Source organism: Periplaneta americana, chromosome 7 (assembly GCF_040183065.1).
Source record: "Periplaneta americana isolate PAMFEO1 chromosome 7, P.americana_PAMFEO1_priV1, whole genome shotgun sequence".
NCBI lineage: Eukaryota > Metazoa > Arthropoda > Insecta > Blattodea > Blattidae > Periplaneta > Periplaneta americana.
Window position 1 is genome coordinate 61,746,882 of NC_091123.1, and position 17,422 is coordinate 61,764,303.

The window sequence follows — 17,422 nt, forward strand, 5'->3', positions numbered from 1 at the left end:
TATTTACAGTGATTTTGGCAGCTAATTCTGTATGGTTATTCTGGTAGTACTTCTTGACTGTCATCATTGCTGGAGACCTGTACATACGTGATATTGAAGGTACCTACTAATTGAAATTTGATATTTGTGAATTCTGTATTATCCAATTATGAAAAAATGTTAGAAATAAACAACTGCTAATTATCGTTGGGAATGTCTATCTTTTCAGCGACATTTCATGTAGGCCTAATGTTAATAGATATTTTTATGCATACCAGTAATGCTGTGAATATCTTGTATTTTATTTTATTATAATCATTCTCTTTTATTGGTATTTTATATTTGAGCAATGTTTACAATGGAATTGATTTCGATGTCCAGTTCAGCTAGCCAGAATTATTGTATAATAGGCTAATGATTAAGCCTACACTCTCAATTTATTAATTACCGGTTCTTTAGTTGTCTTAAGTATTTGGGCCTATATAGTTCTCTGTATTTATTTTGAACAGTAATGTCACATTATGAAACTATCGGTTTTTTTTTTTCAACTATTCAGCAATGCAATTGTAATATCAAAAAATAATTTTATTGCAAGTAAAAATATACATACAATGCACACTCCATTTAGAACATCTTCTGAACATTGGACCTGGGAATCGGGCATCATTATTATCTTCAAAAGAGTAAAATTAAGAAATTTCTGTTTTCATTCGTGAATTTGACCGTCTAGTCAATTACCATTATGTACCATATTCATTTTTATTTCTTCGTATAGAAATGGAAATGTCCACATTTAATTTTGTTTCTAGATCAAAGTTCATCTATTGCAATTATTACCATTGTTGTACCATCCTTGTTTATAATTACAAGGACGACCCACCAGCATATAGGGAATTATAAACTCTATTCGCTGGACTAACAAGGAGAATGTTTTCATACGAGTAGTATACGTGGAACGGAACTTCGACCTTGCCTTGCAGCTTGCAATATGGCGGCGCTATCAGTTGTCATGTGGAGTTAATTGGCTTTTACAATAATTGTTTCACAACTTACAGAAGCTTCAGAAGATAATACGTTGGTGACATTGCAAGAAGCTAAAATATTCGTACTGTTAATACTCTATCCAAGCCTGAGAAGATGTCAGCGAAAGGAAGTTCAAGTATAACTTTCGGAATACTGACAGGTGAGAAAATTAACAACCGTATTATGTTCATATATAGGTTACATTGAGGTTAAAGGAAGCTGAACGAAATGAATGACATAATACCGTACAGCTTGATTCAGGGATTTTGGCCGCTGCAAAAAGTAAGTAGATAGACTAAGAGCGAGTTATTCATCACTACTGGCGGGCTGGGTCACACAGGTCAGACCGCGCAGTTATAACACCTAACATTTCTTCATCATGTCGCGGTACACTCCGTCTTAAAACATAATAAATATTCTTCTACATGTCCCGTTACTAACCACAACGTCTGTTGACTAAACAATATCATGATGACCTATATTTTCTTAACATGAATGTCCCACAGCTTCGAGCATACTCTTTTGTCTTCCCCTCCTTTGCACATTTGTGATTAAATTTCATTCTTATGAGTTTATGACGCAATACACAGCTCGCTCACTAGCCAAACAACCAAGGACAGGGACCATTAACGCTGAATCGATAACATTTCAAAATTATAATCTGTATTGTAATTGGGGTAATTTGTTGAGCATGAACAGCCTATTGTAGGCTTACACATTTCTATGCCTAGCCTGCATCTTTTTAGTTATCTACCAAATTCAGAACACGGTTACATTCCTTTCCCTCTTCCTCCAACCTTGCGCACACAAAATAAGTTATTGGCACTGAAAAGTCGTAAGCATGAAGATGCGAATTGGACAAACACAGACAAATATGTTCTTTTTAATATTGTGAGGTAATTGTTGTCTGTGAGATAACCGTATACTGAAATATCCCCAAGATGTAATGTAATAGGACTGGAATGGATGTTAAGGTAGAATATACTGCTTCATAGCACGTATGAAATCACTTGGATAACTTCAGTCAGTCAATTAGCTAACCATTTATCACACCTTTTATTAATTTTGTTTCATACCTTGGTATAGAGTTATCATAGCCCTGCAAAGTAATATATCCGAATTTAATATTCAGGTGGGTCTGATATGTTTTTAATTAATCATCGTATAGGCCTACATAATATATTAGTACTAATTTATGTAACTCTCCAGAAGAACTACACCAAATTAGGCACATCTTCCTCCCCCTCCCCACCGCCTGTTACCACAGTAACACGCCAGAGGTACAGATGCAATGGTAGGGAAACTGACCATTACTCTAATAATTCATCCTGAATCTCCCATGTGTTATGTTGGCAATTAGTAGTGAGGAGAAGTAGGAAGATGTGTCCTTTGGTGTAGCCTAGTTCCCCACTATATTCTTAGAAGCTTTTCCCCACTACAGTAGAACGCCATTTATTCGAACCGAAACCCAAGTTGACCGAAATAGCTTTTTTTTTTTTTTTGGTCACACACATTATTTAATTTGGGAAGGTTTGAGGAAACTATAGTACCTGTACTTTATTACAGATTGTTGATGCTTTCACTCACTTGTTCAATTCAACGTACAGTAATGTAGTGGAAGGTGTGAAAAGAACCCAGCAACCATAGGGTTGCCAATCACTAATGGAACTTTCTAAAAAAACGTACTCTTTTCTCTCACTTGTAAAGAGGATTGCTCATTAAGTGATTGACAGCAGCCATTCCATGTCAAAGTGAGCTCTAATTCCAAAAGCAAGCCAAAGATTTATATTTTAGACTGCCAAGCTAATTTTTATAATTTATATATACCGGTATATTTTTTTGTAATCATAACAAATGTACTAAACTTATCGTTTTGGTAAATTTAAGACATTTTTGTAGGTCAGCCTGCTGCATTATCCTTCATGATGAACATCCTTTTATTGTTGTAACTGTCCATTTGTAATAAGTACTTTCCTCAATTCAAGATTATTATTCACTATAGACAAGTGTGTGTGTGTTTTTTTTTTGTTTCACTTTCATAGTTTATGAACCTATTTTCAAGATGTGAACTTTTTATATAATAATTACTTTAAAAACTATTAGGATGAAAAAATCTAGCTTGAAAGTTTGCATTATTTAACATTGCACAGAATTAATTAGTAGGCTATATTGTAATACGTTGAAAAATATCACAAGTTTGCGTAGTTATTGATAGTTGAGTCACACCCGTGAGTATTTCATGTCACACCTGTGATAATACAAAGTTATTATAATTTTGTTTATTATCATAAAAAGATTAATTTGTTTCTAACAATGTGTTTAGTAGGTACTGCCTTATATGTCAATAAATTACTTACTTACTTCCTTACTTACTTACTGGCTTTTAAGGAACCCGGAGGTTCATTGCCGCCCTCACATAAGCCCGCCATTGGTCCCTATCCTGAGCAAGATTAATCCAGTATCTACCATCATATCCCAACTCCCTCAAATCCATTTTAATATTATCTTCCCATCTATTTCTCGGTCTCCCCAAATGTCTTTATCCCTCCGGCCTCCCAACTAACACTCTATATGCATTTCTGGATTCGCCCATATGTGCTACATGCCCTGTCCATCTCAAACATCTGGATTTAATGTTCCTATACTAAAAGCCAGGTTATGAACAGACTAAACAGGAAGTAGTTGGCAGGGCGAGAGGAAAGTGCGGGTTAGAGGGATAGCCTGTGCAGCGATGATACATTGAGTATGGCGGGGTGGAGGGGGGAAGGAGAACAGAGCTTTTCATTGGACCTCACGTGAAAATGTCGTCTGCTAACGAAAATCTGGCAACGGAATCATGGAGACAGTGTAGCCAAACTTCCCAGTTAATTTGCAGTACCACGTGCATTATGAGACGCATTTCGTACCAGCGTCATTAGCTCGTGCTTTCTTAAAAACAGTAATTTTAATTACTAATATTGTTGATAGTGTTATCGAGAACTATAGACAGTAGTTATTTTAAACATATCGGTGACAAATGCTGAACATGCTTTGAATCTTGTGCCACTATGTGGCAACAGAGCTCAGAAAGAGACCAACAGAACGTTGCTTCCAGTTTAGTCGGTTCATAACCTGGCTTTTAGTATGATTATGTCAGGTGAAGAATACAATGCGTGCAACTCTGTGTTGTGTAACTTTCTCCATTCTCCTGTAACTTCATCCCTCTTAGCCCCAAATATTTTCCTAAGAACCATATTCTCAAACACCCTTAATCTCTGTTCCTCTCTCAAAGTGAGAGTCCAAGTTTCACAGCCATACAGAACAACCGGTAATATAACTGTTTTATAAATTCTAACTTTCAGATTTTTTGACAGCAGACTAGATGACAAAAGCTTCTCAACCGAATAATAACAGGCATTTCCCTTATTTATTCTGCGTTTACTATATATATATATATATATATATATATGCTATTCTGTTTTACAGGAATCTGCATCTTAATACATTAACACATAAGTTAATCTGTTGTCCAAATAGTCACACCTGTGATGTGTTCTTAAAGTGTAATATATCGGAAGATTGTTACAATTTTTATCTCACAGTTGTTTATTACGGACATTAATATGTTATATTTAGTATTACCACAGTCTAGTATATACAGTCACGAAGCTCAATACGTAGTAAATATACATCCGTGGATAGTTGCTGACCACTAGGATTGCTAATATCGCCTCATTACAGACAATGTGAAATAGTACCGGCATAGTCACATCTCAAGCTTCGTGACTGTGTATACTAGACTGTGGTATTACTGAGTTAATTGCAATTCTTAATTACATTTAATACTAAAATCTACACTTTGAATTTGAAAAATATTAGTACAACTGGCACACCCGTGAGCATGGAATGGCTGATCTGACAATGCCTTAGAGGCACCATTGTCAACCAGTGAAAAAAAAAAAAAAATATATATATATATATTTTAATGTACCGAAGTACATATGATATTTCCATGCAGATATTCTGCGTCATCATACGATGAAAGAGTAATGGAACGGAGAAAAATTCTCTCCGGCGCCGGGATTTGAACCCGGGTTTTCAGCTCTATGTGCTGATGCTTTATCCACTAAGCCACACCGGATACCACCCCGGCGTCGGACAGAATCGTCTCAGAGGGAACCCAAGAGTTTTAACTTAATCTGAGACGATTCTGTCCGACGCCGGGGTGGTATCCGGTGTGGCTTAGTGGATCAAGCATCAGCACGTAGAGCTGAAAACCCGGGTTCAGATCCCGGCGCCAGAGAGAATTTTCTCATTTCCATTACTCTTTCATCGTAACCAGTGAAATGCCTACACTTGCTTCAGTTGTCTAGGATGAGTAGCCTCACAGCAAACATAAATCAGTAAAGTAACAGTGTGAATTATTTAGGCTACCTGCAGTTCGAAACACTACATACAGGATATTACAGGCAATTTGCGTGAACATTACAATGTACGGACATTTTTTTAACCGTCGAGTAGACGGAAACATGTAGTGATTACAGTTGTAGAAAAACTTGAGGCTACAAGGAGAATAAAAAATGCTGAAATTTTCCTATTTAGATTGTTTTACGTTTTATGAAAGAAAGTGAGGAGGCAGCACCAGCAGATGTTTTACTAATAAAACGGTGGAGGAACATAGCAGCAAAGAAAAGTTGCGAAAATAAAACTCAGACCAAAATATCTGATTACTTCAAGTACATCTTATCACTGTAAGGTAGGCCTATAATTAATATGTTTTTAGAGTAGGCTAATTGGATATAAGAAGAGAGAGATTTTTGATCGTAATTTTCCCCCCTTTACAGATAAGTGAGATTTCTGGAATTTACTGTTTACCCGAAAAATTGCTTATCTGAAATCACATCGTTTCGGATAAATGGAGTTCTACTGTAATTCGAAAAAAAAACAAAAAAAATACACATAATAGCCTATTAGCTTCTGTTCTTGAGAGTCAATATTGTGTTTTACACTATCTCAAAATACTTTTTTTTTTTAATATTATTTGTTAAAATGTCTTTGAAGCACGGACAATATACAAATATATGCCTATTGCTTCTGCTTTACAGTTAGCGACAGCTGCTCTCAAGGAAAGGCAGAAGATAAAAGTGGTCCAAATCTCATAAATCTCATTACAAAAGGATTAATTGCTGGTGGAGAAGTCATTGTGCATCACTGTGTTCCAGACGAAGAAGAAGATATAAAGGTTACTTGATGTTTAAATTTTTATTCATAGGGCTAATTAGGGTTGCCAACTGTTTTTGAAGAAAATATGGGAGACTAAGCGATTTATAATATTTCACATAAAATGGATACCATCCCATTCTGGAATCCTGGGAAACGAGAATGTAGATGCTTTAGCAAAGAAGGGCAGCACTGCTACTTACAGACCTGTTACTAAATCTACAGTATGTATTACTTTGTGAAAAGGTTTATTAAATCTACATAGACTTATAGAAACAAAATTTGATAACACAATCTCAAGGGAAAAAATGGAACTCTCTGCATCATAATCCACAGTTAATTCCCGATTTACCACGCAAATCATCCGGAGCTCCATTTAGATTGGCAACAGGCCATGACTGTTTGGCCAAACACCTGCATAGAATTGGAATATATCAGTCCCCTAACTGCCCATTGTGCAACTCAAACCAAGAAATGGATTCGGAACACCTCAAAATCTGTGCTTCAGTGGCTGACCATGACAATATCTTTGAAAAATATCAGAGTGCAAGAGATCAAATGACTTTATTGTCAAACTCCTGACATTAGAAAACAACAACAACATATTTCACATAGAAAATTGACAAATTATTCAATTCAGTTAGCAATGCTAAAAACAACTTTATTCTACATTTTGGCAGTTAGGCTTAAATTAAGAGTATTTTGAAACATTTTGCCTCACGTAATAGTTTCAAACAAATTTTGAAAATTCCCTACATGAGTAGCTGAAGTTGACTGTGATTTACAGTTCTGATTTGATTAGATGTGTCATGCTCCTGTTTCGAACATGTGTTTACTTACTGTTTATAAGAGAAAACACTCTCTGCATAAGCTTTGCTGCCTGATGTGCTTGAAACATAACTTACCACATTTTTGGCTAAATTTGTAACTCTAACATTGTTTGATTTTAAACTAATGAGCCTTGAAACTATTTCTGGCAAGTATTACTTTCTACAGAGATTGCACATTTCAGTGCATCTCTGAAACAGCAGAATCTATCATATAGATCACCTCCCATCACGGAAAAATTAAATGTTTCAAATAGATTTTTACATTATGCAAAAATAAGGGAGAAAAAATTCTTGAAGGGAAATAAAATATAGGAGTCAGGAGACTGTTAAAAATTAGGACTAAATATGGGAGAGTTGGCAACTCTAATCATAACTGTTAATAGATTAAAATATGTAACTAGAGATGAGCTTAAACTATATTTTGAAGTATCTGTGACAACTGTGACAATTAAATATCTGTGACTTTTATCGGTGATTTTGTCACACCAATATTTTTAGAATACAGTATTGATAAGTAAGCAAAATATGCAAGAATAATACCAATATTTTGTCACACCGATACAAATTAACAGGAAATACTAAAGAGCAGTGAAATGTAAATACAATCAAATACCCTATTATAATTTAGTAAGGTATTTGGTATGATTTCTCTATACATGCCACACATCAGTGATTTATAAAGGAAAATCCAACAAATAAATTATGTATACGTACCATTAACAAATAAATACTTACCAACTGAATAGTAACGTATCAAATGTTAACCTCGTGTACCAAGAGGTTATATTGTAGGTATTGAATTAGTTGATAATTTTTAAATACTGTAATTGGGTATGGAGAAAGTTGTGAGAATGTCACAGACTCACGGTCCTAAGAGATAAAATTTTTTCTATGCAAATATAACGTCATAATAGCAGTTCTCAGTTCATTTTGTCGGAATATTCAGAATTGTTCATTACAGACCCAGAAAGAAAATTTGGGCCACCTGAATTTTCCAAGTTCCATTTATAACATATGCTCAGTGCATTTGTCTTCACCAGCAATAATTTACTCCCAAAACAATTTCAATGGTATAGGGTACAAGAAAGGAGGGTTACTACCACCCCTCAATGGTTCTACACAGCACAGGTGAAGTTGATACAGTCAATTATTATTTGCTATGACAATTTATATCTTTTTGTTTGACAGGAAGTACTGGAAGAATGGGCTGATATAAAACATGTTGATGTAATTCTTACTACAGGAGGAACTGGATTTAGTTGCCGTGATGTAACACCCGAAGTTACAAAAAAAGTAATTCAAAGAGAGACGCCAGGCTTAACAATTGCCATGTTTAATAAAAGTCTGGCAATAACTCCATTTGCAATGTTATCAAGGTAAGTAGAAAGATTTAATATACCGTACATGTTAAAAAGCAATTGAACCACACCATATACAGAATGAACCAGCCAGGGCTACACTCCTATCCACACTCACGGCGGTTGAGTAATACGTAATGACGCTACCAATGCGGAGGATTCGTTCCACGCTTTTGCAGTTAGTATTGCGTAATGATGTACTTACCGAATTCACAATGTTCGAAATGACATCCTTGTGATATCTGGCAGGCAGCAATCTCCTGAAGACATTTCCAGCAGCTCGCTGCAGTTCATTCTCCAAAATGACTCGAATTTCGTGCCGGATATTTTGAGTTTCTCAAGTAAATGTGGGTTATTCACTTTTCAGTGTGTCCCATAAAAAAAATGTAGGGATTTAAATCTGGTGATCGAGCTGGCCACGACTTACCACTATGTCATCAAACACTTCCTGAATGGCAGTCATTGACACATGAGCAGTGTGAGCTGTGGCATTATCCTGCATGAAATAACTGTACAACTTTTCGTCCTCACTCAGCTCATTAAAAAATGGACGGAGTATGAACTCTGCAGTGCTCGGGAAAAGTGACATAAGTCAGTTTCCACAAACCTTTTTTGATAATTTATTGACAACTTACACTGGTTTATGTCGATTTGATTTTTTTCTGTATGAATTATTGTAATGGGAGAAATACTTGCGTATTTTTTTTCCAAATGAGCAGATGTTCCGTAAGTTGTCAATAAATTATCAAAAAAAAGGTTTGTAGAAACTGACTTATGTCACTTTTCCCAAGCACTGCAGAACTGTGTATATTTTTGTGCGTTGTTTGTTTCCTCAAAGAAAATGAGGCCAATCGGTCTTCATTTGCTCATTGCACACCATTCTCTTATTTTTATGTCATGTAATGGTTGTTGGTGAAAACGATGTGGATTTTCACTGTCCCAGTTACGATTGTTTTGAGCGTTCACCTAACCACTGAGTTGGAACCATGCTTCATCACTATAAAAAATTAAGGTGCGATCAAGTAGTCCATCATACACTGACTGTTGGAACCACATGTCAGGGGCAGTAATTCAAGAGAAGGCTAGCTGATTAGCGGAAATGTTGGGGGAAGACAGTAAAAATTTCTGTGTTAGTTTATAATTTACATGGTTAATAATCTCTCTTCCTTCCCAGTTTTACCGAAAATATTTCTCATTGATTATCTGAAATGGCTCCCTTCCCTTTATTTTGGATAAATGGGGTTCTGCTGTATTTAGTATTTCCCATTACTGCTTATTATGGTCAAGATTACAGAAATAAATAATTTAAAATGAAGCAGTTTGAAATTGCATTACATAGTCTCATCATATTCGCCCACTATTATATACTGTCATGGCAGCCTTAACATGTAACAGGAGGGATATGTTAATACTGTCAAAGTTTGGAGGAAAAATAACCTTCCCTCTTATTGCTAATTGAAACACCCATTCATGTGCCAGTGCATATCTTACAGTGCTCTTCAGGAAAGCAGAGCACTTTTTTTATGAAATAGTGATGAGTAGAGACACTGTACAACAGTGAACAAAATACATCAAAGTAGGTAAATTAAAATGCTATAATTCGTGAAAAAAGTCGTTATTTAAATATGCAATTCGTGAAAAGTTGGTATTTAAACGTATAAATCGTGAAGAAAGAGTTTCAATTGAAACATGTAAATCACTTTTAAAAAAATTGGTAATAAAACACTCATTCCCCTATTTGTTCCTTAGTCTTGTTCCATACTCTTGCTGAAAATGTGGAAAATATCTTTTACACATTTCTTATTGTGTTAGTGCAGCGATTTTCAACCTTTTTAAACATGCAGCATACTAAAGGTGTAATTTAAAATCCCACGGCACACGTATATAATCTAAACCAGTGGTTCCGAACCAAGGGGGAATTTTAGGAGTTTTAGGAAGGAATATGTTTACCGGTACCGAATGTTTCCTCTTGTGGACTCACTGTTTTCACTTTTATTCTTTCAATTTACTGCGGGAATCTTTACTATATTCATTTTCTCATGGCACACCAGAGGATCATTCGCAGCACATGGGTTGAAAATGGCTGTGTTAGTGTGTAACAAACTTAAGCATTATGTATGTGCGACACACAGATTTGCATTTTTCACAGTTGAGCAGCCATGCTTTCCACTTGGTAAAACATAAAAGACAAACCTATTTTCGTACTTATTTTGAATGTTTCATTGTCGAAAATAAAATAATGAAATTTCGTGACCAATGAACATACGATTCAGTAATATTCTTAAAAAAGAACGTTTAATGCAAAAACGAGCAAAATTCGCGAAAAATCGCGAACATAAAACGTGTCTACAGAACGTCTCGTTCATATCTATAGAGATTTTAACTCTCTGACTCAATTAGCAGAAATTCGTGAAAAAATCATTCGCAAAAATCGGGCGTCTCTAGTGGTGAGGTAGGATAGCAAGTTTCAGCAGCCTTTTCCAGAGGCTACACAACCATGGAAACAGTCTGTTTTTAAACTATTAAATAAGTTGCGGAAGACAGGTTCTGTTCTCGAAATGCACAAACATTCTCCAAAGCATAAACACAACTGGTACAGCTTCTACTTCAGTAGATATGTACATTTCAACAAGGAAAATACGTTGTTTTATAGATTGACAGTACAAAGTGTCAGTAGAATTTTGTTGTTGGCTTAGTGCAAACAAATACGGAAATTCCATGCATTATGTCCTGTACCAAGCTTAGAGGGAGCAACTAACTGGGAGAACTCAAAGTGCTGCCAGTCAAAAAAGCAACATTGTGGCTCGGTAAAATTGCCGATAACTTAGGTTTGACTTACTCTCTATATGAAATATTTAATAGCTATTATTTTAAATAGTGCAAAGTGTCCAGAAAAATATAGTACACGCAGTGAATTGGCAGCCATATAATAGAAAATGGTGGAGAATTGGTGCAATGTTAGCAGAGGGAGTATTCACTAGAATCTTCATCCGTTACAAATTCCAGCCAACTCGCCAAGACTTGAATCCAAATCTCAAGTGTTGCTAGTTGACGGTCTAGTTAGCTGCTTGCCTAGACAGTGCATTGTTAAATAAATAAATCAATTATAGAAATTTGTTGTGTGTAATGTAGTAAATAATTAACAAGGAGAAATAAATACATCAGTTCTTACCAATAGAAGTGTTAGCCTATTCATCCAGGGTGTGAATTAAGATTTCTGATGTGGAGGGGGAGTAGAATCCTAGATAGAGAATACTTACTTATAAATGGCTTTTAAGGAACCCGAAGGTTCATTGCCGCCCTCACATAAGCCCGCCATCGGTCCCTATCCTGTGCAAGATTAATCCAGTCTCTATCATCATATCCCACCTCCCTCATATCCATTTTAATATTATCCTCCCATCTACGTCTCGGCATCCCCCAAAGGTCTTTTTCCCTCCGGTCTCCCAACTAACACACTATATGCATTTCTGGATTCGCCCATACGTGCTACATGCCCTGCCCATCTCAAACGTCTGGATTTAATGTTCCTAATTATGTCAGGTGAAGAATACAATGCGTGCAGTTCTGTGTTGTGTAATTTTCTCCATTCTCCTGTAACTTCATCCCTCTTAGCCCCAAATATTTTCCTAAGCACCTTATTCTCACTTAGATAGAGAATACCACACATAAAATTATTATTATCCTCATTCGATATGGCTCAACGCTTGGTCGCACTGAGTCGCTTGTCTTGCATCTTGATTATAATAATTATCCATGAGCAGGCTTAAGATAAGATGTGTAATTCCTAAGTTATTGATTGTTGTCAGCTTGCCGGTGATGATAATACATCAATATTATTTTCTTTGCTTACTTTATACTGTACTGTATAAAGTATACTCGTATTAAAACAATTATATTTTGTGAGGGTGGATAGAAGTTACCCCTGGCAGTGACGTTAATATGAATTTATGAGAGGGGGATAACTTTCCAATGGGGGAGAAATCCTCTATCTCCCCCGTTAATTCGCACCCTGATTCCATCCCAGACATATGTGTGATGTATGAAGGTTAAAGTGATTACTGAGAGATTTCATAGAAGTCCTTCAGTTTGTCTTGCCATTTTAAATCCATCTTTGTCATTGTATTATCACTGTATTATAATGTAATCTCTTAAGGATTCTGCAGTTAAAAGATAATTAAGTATATTGAATAATCAGGTATAGCTGGAGTAATCAGCTATGTAATGTGTCTCATTACTACAAGCCATTATTGACAGTATCTTGGTATCATGATAACAATAAGTACATAGATAAACAAATTCATATGCAAAAGAATCTCTATTGTCTGACGTAATGAAGGAGGTGGACTGAATGGTTAAGGGGGATGATTGGTGAAATTTCTCTTTTCTACATTTTTCAAGCTACGTCCTTGATTTTTTGTACACATAATCACGGTGTGATAGATAATGATGTGGTGAAGTTTCTTTTCTGTGAGTCAGTTAGGTTCTGAGTAAAGGTATCCCCGTAACATGCCATGAAGGCACTTGGGGGGCATGGAGGTAGAGCCCCATGCTTTCCATGATCTCGGCACTAGAATGAGGTGGTGTGGTCGTCACCACGCTCTGTCTGCCTTTTACCCCTGGGAAAGACCCAGTATTCAATTTTATAGGAGGCTGAGTGAACCTCAGGGCCATTCTGAAAGTTTGGCAACGAGAAAAATCCTATCACCACCTAGGATCGAACCCCGGACCTTCCAGTCCGTAGCCAGCTGCTCTACCAACTGAGCTACCCGGTTCAGTTATTAACAAAAATATTCTGAAAAATTTGCATATTTCAAAATGCTCAATTTTTCAGTAAAATGTTTTAATTTTTTTTTTTTATGCAAGACCAATGGCATATTTAGATAAATATCACCTATTAGTTTTCCTATATCTTTACTACAAAAGGGGGAAAAATTTTTTATAACCACTGTATTACCTAAAGATAGAAATTTTCCATTGTCACTATAAACATTATTTCAAAAAGTAGTTAGCCTATTTATAATAAAACCCATGCATTGTTTCGTTAATGACAGCGTATAGAACATTCATGAAAAATTTCATGTTCCTAGCATCAAAATTGTAAGAACCTTTACACTTCGAACCTGACGAAATGTGCTGAAAAAGAAAGTGTGAGAAAACAGCATATAAAATTTGCATGGATTTGAAGTTCAAGGGTGCAGCCATTTATAGATTGCGTAATTTTTATGCTTTCGAGCACCACAGAGCATTGAAACTTGCTAAGAAATTGCTGATTCATTTTTTACAAGAAAACAAAAATGCGATTTTTGACTGAAAATGACCAAAATTTAACTCATCACCCTTAATCGAAAAAATCGGTTACTCCGTACCATGAAATATTTTCTTAAATGAAAGAACCTTATGGTGGAGATAAGTGAGCTAGCTAACTGCAAGTGGAAGCATAGTGAGGGAAGGAAGGGAAGCTTTTCACTGCAATTACTTCTTCCCCTTACATGAGATAACGAATGGCCTATAGACAATAGGTATTTACAATTTATTGTTGTACAAATGCAATAAGCCATTAATACAGAATTAATCACTGTATGAAGTAAAGATAGAATTATAAGATAGTAGCTTCAGCTTAGAGTTATGTAGCAGGTTTTTGATAGATTACAAATTGAACTTCATGCAATGAAATTAATTTTACAAATGCGAGAATTTTGCTGAATATGAGTGATGTTTTAAATTAATTATTTTACTAAAATTACCGTTACTTTTTTCCTTATGACTCCTCTGTATTGAATCATACAAATTATTTGAACTTGTGTGGATGGTTCAATAGATTTTCACGAATTCAAGTAAATTTCAACTACTACTCTTCTTTGTTTTGTACACGTTAGAGATGTTATTGTTTGTTAACTTAAATAGAATTAGTATTACTTGAAATTGATACTCTTAGGATTTAGGCTTGAAGAGAATGTATCTGGCAGCTTGTTAAGGTCATATGTGAGCATGTCAGTCCTAACCAGGGTTTAAGCTACAGTCGGATTTGTTGCATTTTGCTACTCAATTTCTGAAAATGCAACTAACTTTCAATGTAAATGTGCAAAAATGCGACAATCACATTGGACTTCAGAAACGAAGATGGTAATGGAGAACATGAAATCAGAGATTTGTATTGTTCTGGAGAATCTGAATTAAATGAAATGCTAATGGCATGTGTAATACCCAAGAAGGTAATGAGCAATAGATGTTCAGGAAAGAGTTTCAAAGAGTTGTTACAAGTCATGTAAGTTAACAAGTTAAGTAAATAATTTCTTCTAATTGATTTATATAATTCCAACGCATACTGTAAATTGTGAGCTAGAATTGAGTTGCATGAATCTTGTGAAAACTGTAATTAGAAACCGTCTTTCAGTAAACAGAGTTAGCACTCTGCTAACAATAAGTCTTGAAGGGCCTACTAGTAAAGAATTTCAATGTTTAGAATGCCTTTAAAATAACGTACCGTATTTTAATGTGATGTAAATTCAGCAGTAATTGATTCTAAACATACCTATGTCTAATGATTTACTTACATAAGTATATCTAGAGTGTGGTAAGATGGATTGAAAGTAACAAAACTCCAAAAAACAAATTATATAACTTTTTGTTTCTGCAAATCTTATTAATTTTATTAAGAGAGAGAGAGAAAAACTCATCCGGCCTTAATTAAGGATGACCACGAGGATCCGGAAATGAATAGCAAACAAATACAATTAATTAAATATGAATAGTGTTATAAAAATAAAGTGTAATAATTAAGCACCATTGATTATCAATTGTAAAATAAAATCTTAGAAGATGACTAAATTATACTGATAAAAAAAGATTTTATTTAAAAGTAGCATATCCTTAATTAAGGTCTTCTGAGTGATATAAGTGAAATTGTATAATCTGCAGGGAATCTTTGAGAATTTGCGAGATGATTTTTTGAATTTCAAAAGATGATATTGATAATTGTTTTAAAAAATGATATGTAAATTTTGGTAAAGAACTTCGAGCACCAAAAAGTAAACCTGTCACTGACCAATTGAAGAGAGGGATGTTATACTTGGCACTAAGGTAGGGAATACAAGGTTCATAAATGGCCCTCTTTTCCTGATCAACCTGATGAGCTTGGTTGAGATCTCTCTCCGTGTGTATAGTTGGATCTATGATAATAGCCTTTTGTTGTTGCCTGTTTATTGCTATTATATCTGCTCTTCTGTGAGAGTCGTCTTCAGAAATACAGTGGACCTCTTAATGAACTTCCCAACAATCAAGGTTTTATTTCAATTTTATCTTTGTTTACAATTATTTAGAATATTGCACAAGCTTTTCGCAATTTGCACAAATATAATTTTTCATTTGTGCATATTTGCGACAATTAGGCTACCAGTATTTATTTTCTAGCTTAAACTCTGATCCTAATGCATACATTTTTTGTACCTCATTTATGTCAAAAGCACGGAGTTAAACAGCCCTGATACCGTTAATTATTATCAGAAGTTTACAGTCATTTTGGAATTATGTGAACAATCTAGCAAAGCATTAAGAATATCAGGGGCTCTTACTAATAACATTTGGAACAATAAGTACCTACAGTTTGATGTGAAAGCTATAAAAAAAATATATATTACTCCTTATTTTAACACATGATTCTGAATCCAGGCCAGATACAACAAAAATAGTTAGAACAATTGAAGCAGCAGAAATAAAAGTATTAAGGAGAATTTCTGAGAAAACGAGATTTGACCATGTTAGAAACGAAATCTTAAGAGAAGCATGTAATATCCAAACTATAGGACAGTGAAAACTTTACAATAAGAAGAATGGAATTCCCATTTGATCGTATAAAAACAAATAGACTTGTGCGAATTGCCGAGATAAATCTCCAAAAGGAGGAAGGAGCATTGATCGGCAAAAGAAAAGATGGAAAGATAATGTATAGTGGGTTGAACAGAATTTTATCCACATTTGCTATCTCTCCATTTGTTTTGTCATTACAGGTAATACATTACTGATAAAAAGTTACTGTTTTGTAACTTGAAAACAATGTGGCCTTATCAGTGGTTTAATTCTGTTTGTTACCAAGGGCAGCTTCAGGTATCCGTGACAGCACCTTGATTATCAACTTGCCTGGCAGCACAAAAGGAGCGCAAGAGTGTCTGGAGATTGTAGCTCCAGCCATACCTCATGCTGTTGCCCTTATGAAGAACAGAACTGCTGAAGTAATGGCTACTCACAAAATTGTACAGTCTAATGTGGCAAGTTTACAGACTTGTGGTGGGCATCATCATCGTCACCACCACCATCACCATCACGATCACCATCACCATCATCATAGTGATAGTAAGGTGAGTTTATGTTAGTATGTAATAATATAATAATCATCATCAACAACTGCAGGAATTAGTCTTTTTAGACTGTTCCGTCTTCCAGAATAAATTTAAAACTGCTCTCTCAGTCTTTTATGTGAGAGGCTCTCTTCTTCTCAGCTCTGTAGTTCAAGATTCGTTTCGGGATAGATAGATCAGTATAGATTTATTATTATGTCATTGAGTTCAAAAGACTATCGACAGAGTCGACAGTAACAGGTAAAACACAAGGAAAACAATAACATTATTAAAAAACTATATTGCTTAAGGGGAGAGGACGATTTTTTGGTAAAAAATGATTAAATAAAAAAAATCGTTAAAAAACACTGTGATATGTGTGGAGTACACTGCATAACATTTTGTGGGTCTTTGTGCTCTTATCGGATGTTGAAACACCATTTTTGAAGTTCCTGCGCTCTGGTTTTTAAATCACATGCCACCTTTGATTGTTGTTTCTGGTAATCTCATTTTTTTTAATACATTGCCAGACAAAAATGAATATATTTTCTGAGCTATTAAAGATTAAATGAATGAAATTTAGAAGACACATTCTGTAGACTATTAGGAAACTTTTCTCTGTAACAGAATTTTGCTAATTGATTTCATTTTAAAAATATGTCTGTCTGTTTGCAAAAAAAAAAAAATTGTGTTATTA

General features: G+C 35.0%; 1 protein-coding gene and 1 non-coding gene across 11 annotated transcripts in view; one reads left to right on the forward strand and one right to left on the reverse strand.

Annotated features, from left to right (window-relative positions):
• The window catches only part of cin (Molybdenum cofactor synthesis protein cinnamon), a 219,912-nt gene that overhangs the window by 173,388 nt on the left and 29,102 nt on the right, over positions 1-17,422 (forward strand). For 8 of the 10 annotated variants that reach the window (XR_011332980.1, XR_011332976.1, XR_011332978.1 and 5 more), the window contains 2 exons: positions 10-99; positions 1,035-1,162. Coding sequence is in view for 2 of the 10 variants with exons in the window: in XM_069830813.1 (XP_069686914.1) it covers positions 1,117-1,162; positions 6,087-6,223; positions 8,220-8,407; positions 16,485-16,746 (633 nt within the window). In the remaining 8 variants the exon portion in view is untranslated. Of the gene's footprint in view, positions 1-9; positions 100-1,034; positions 1,163-6,086; positions 6,224-8,219; positions 8,408-16,484; positions 16,747-17,422 lie in introns of those variants that run through there. The other 2 variants (XM_069830813.1, XM_069830814.1) reach the window with 2 other exon arrangements.
• On the reverse strand, positions 5,051-5,122 carry TRNAY-AUA (transfer RNA tyrosine (anticodon AUA)). The gene has a single exon. It is a non-coding gene; the product is annotated as a tRNA-Tyr (tRNA).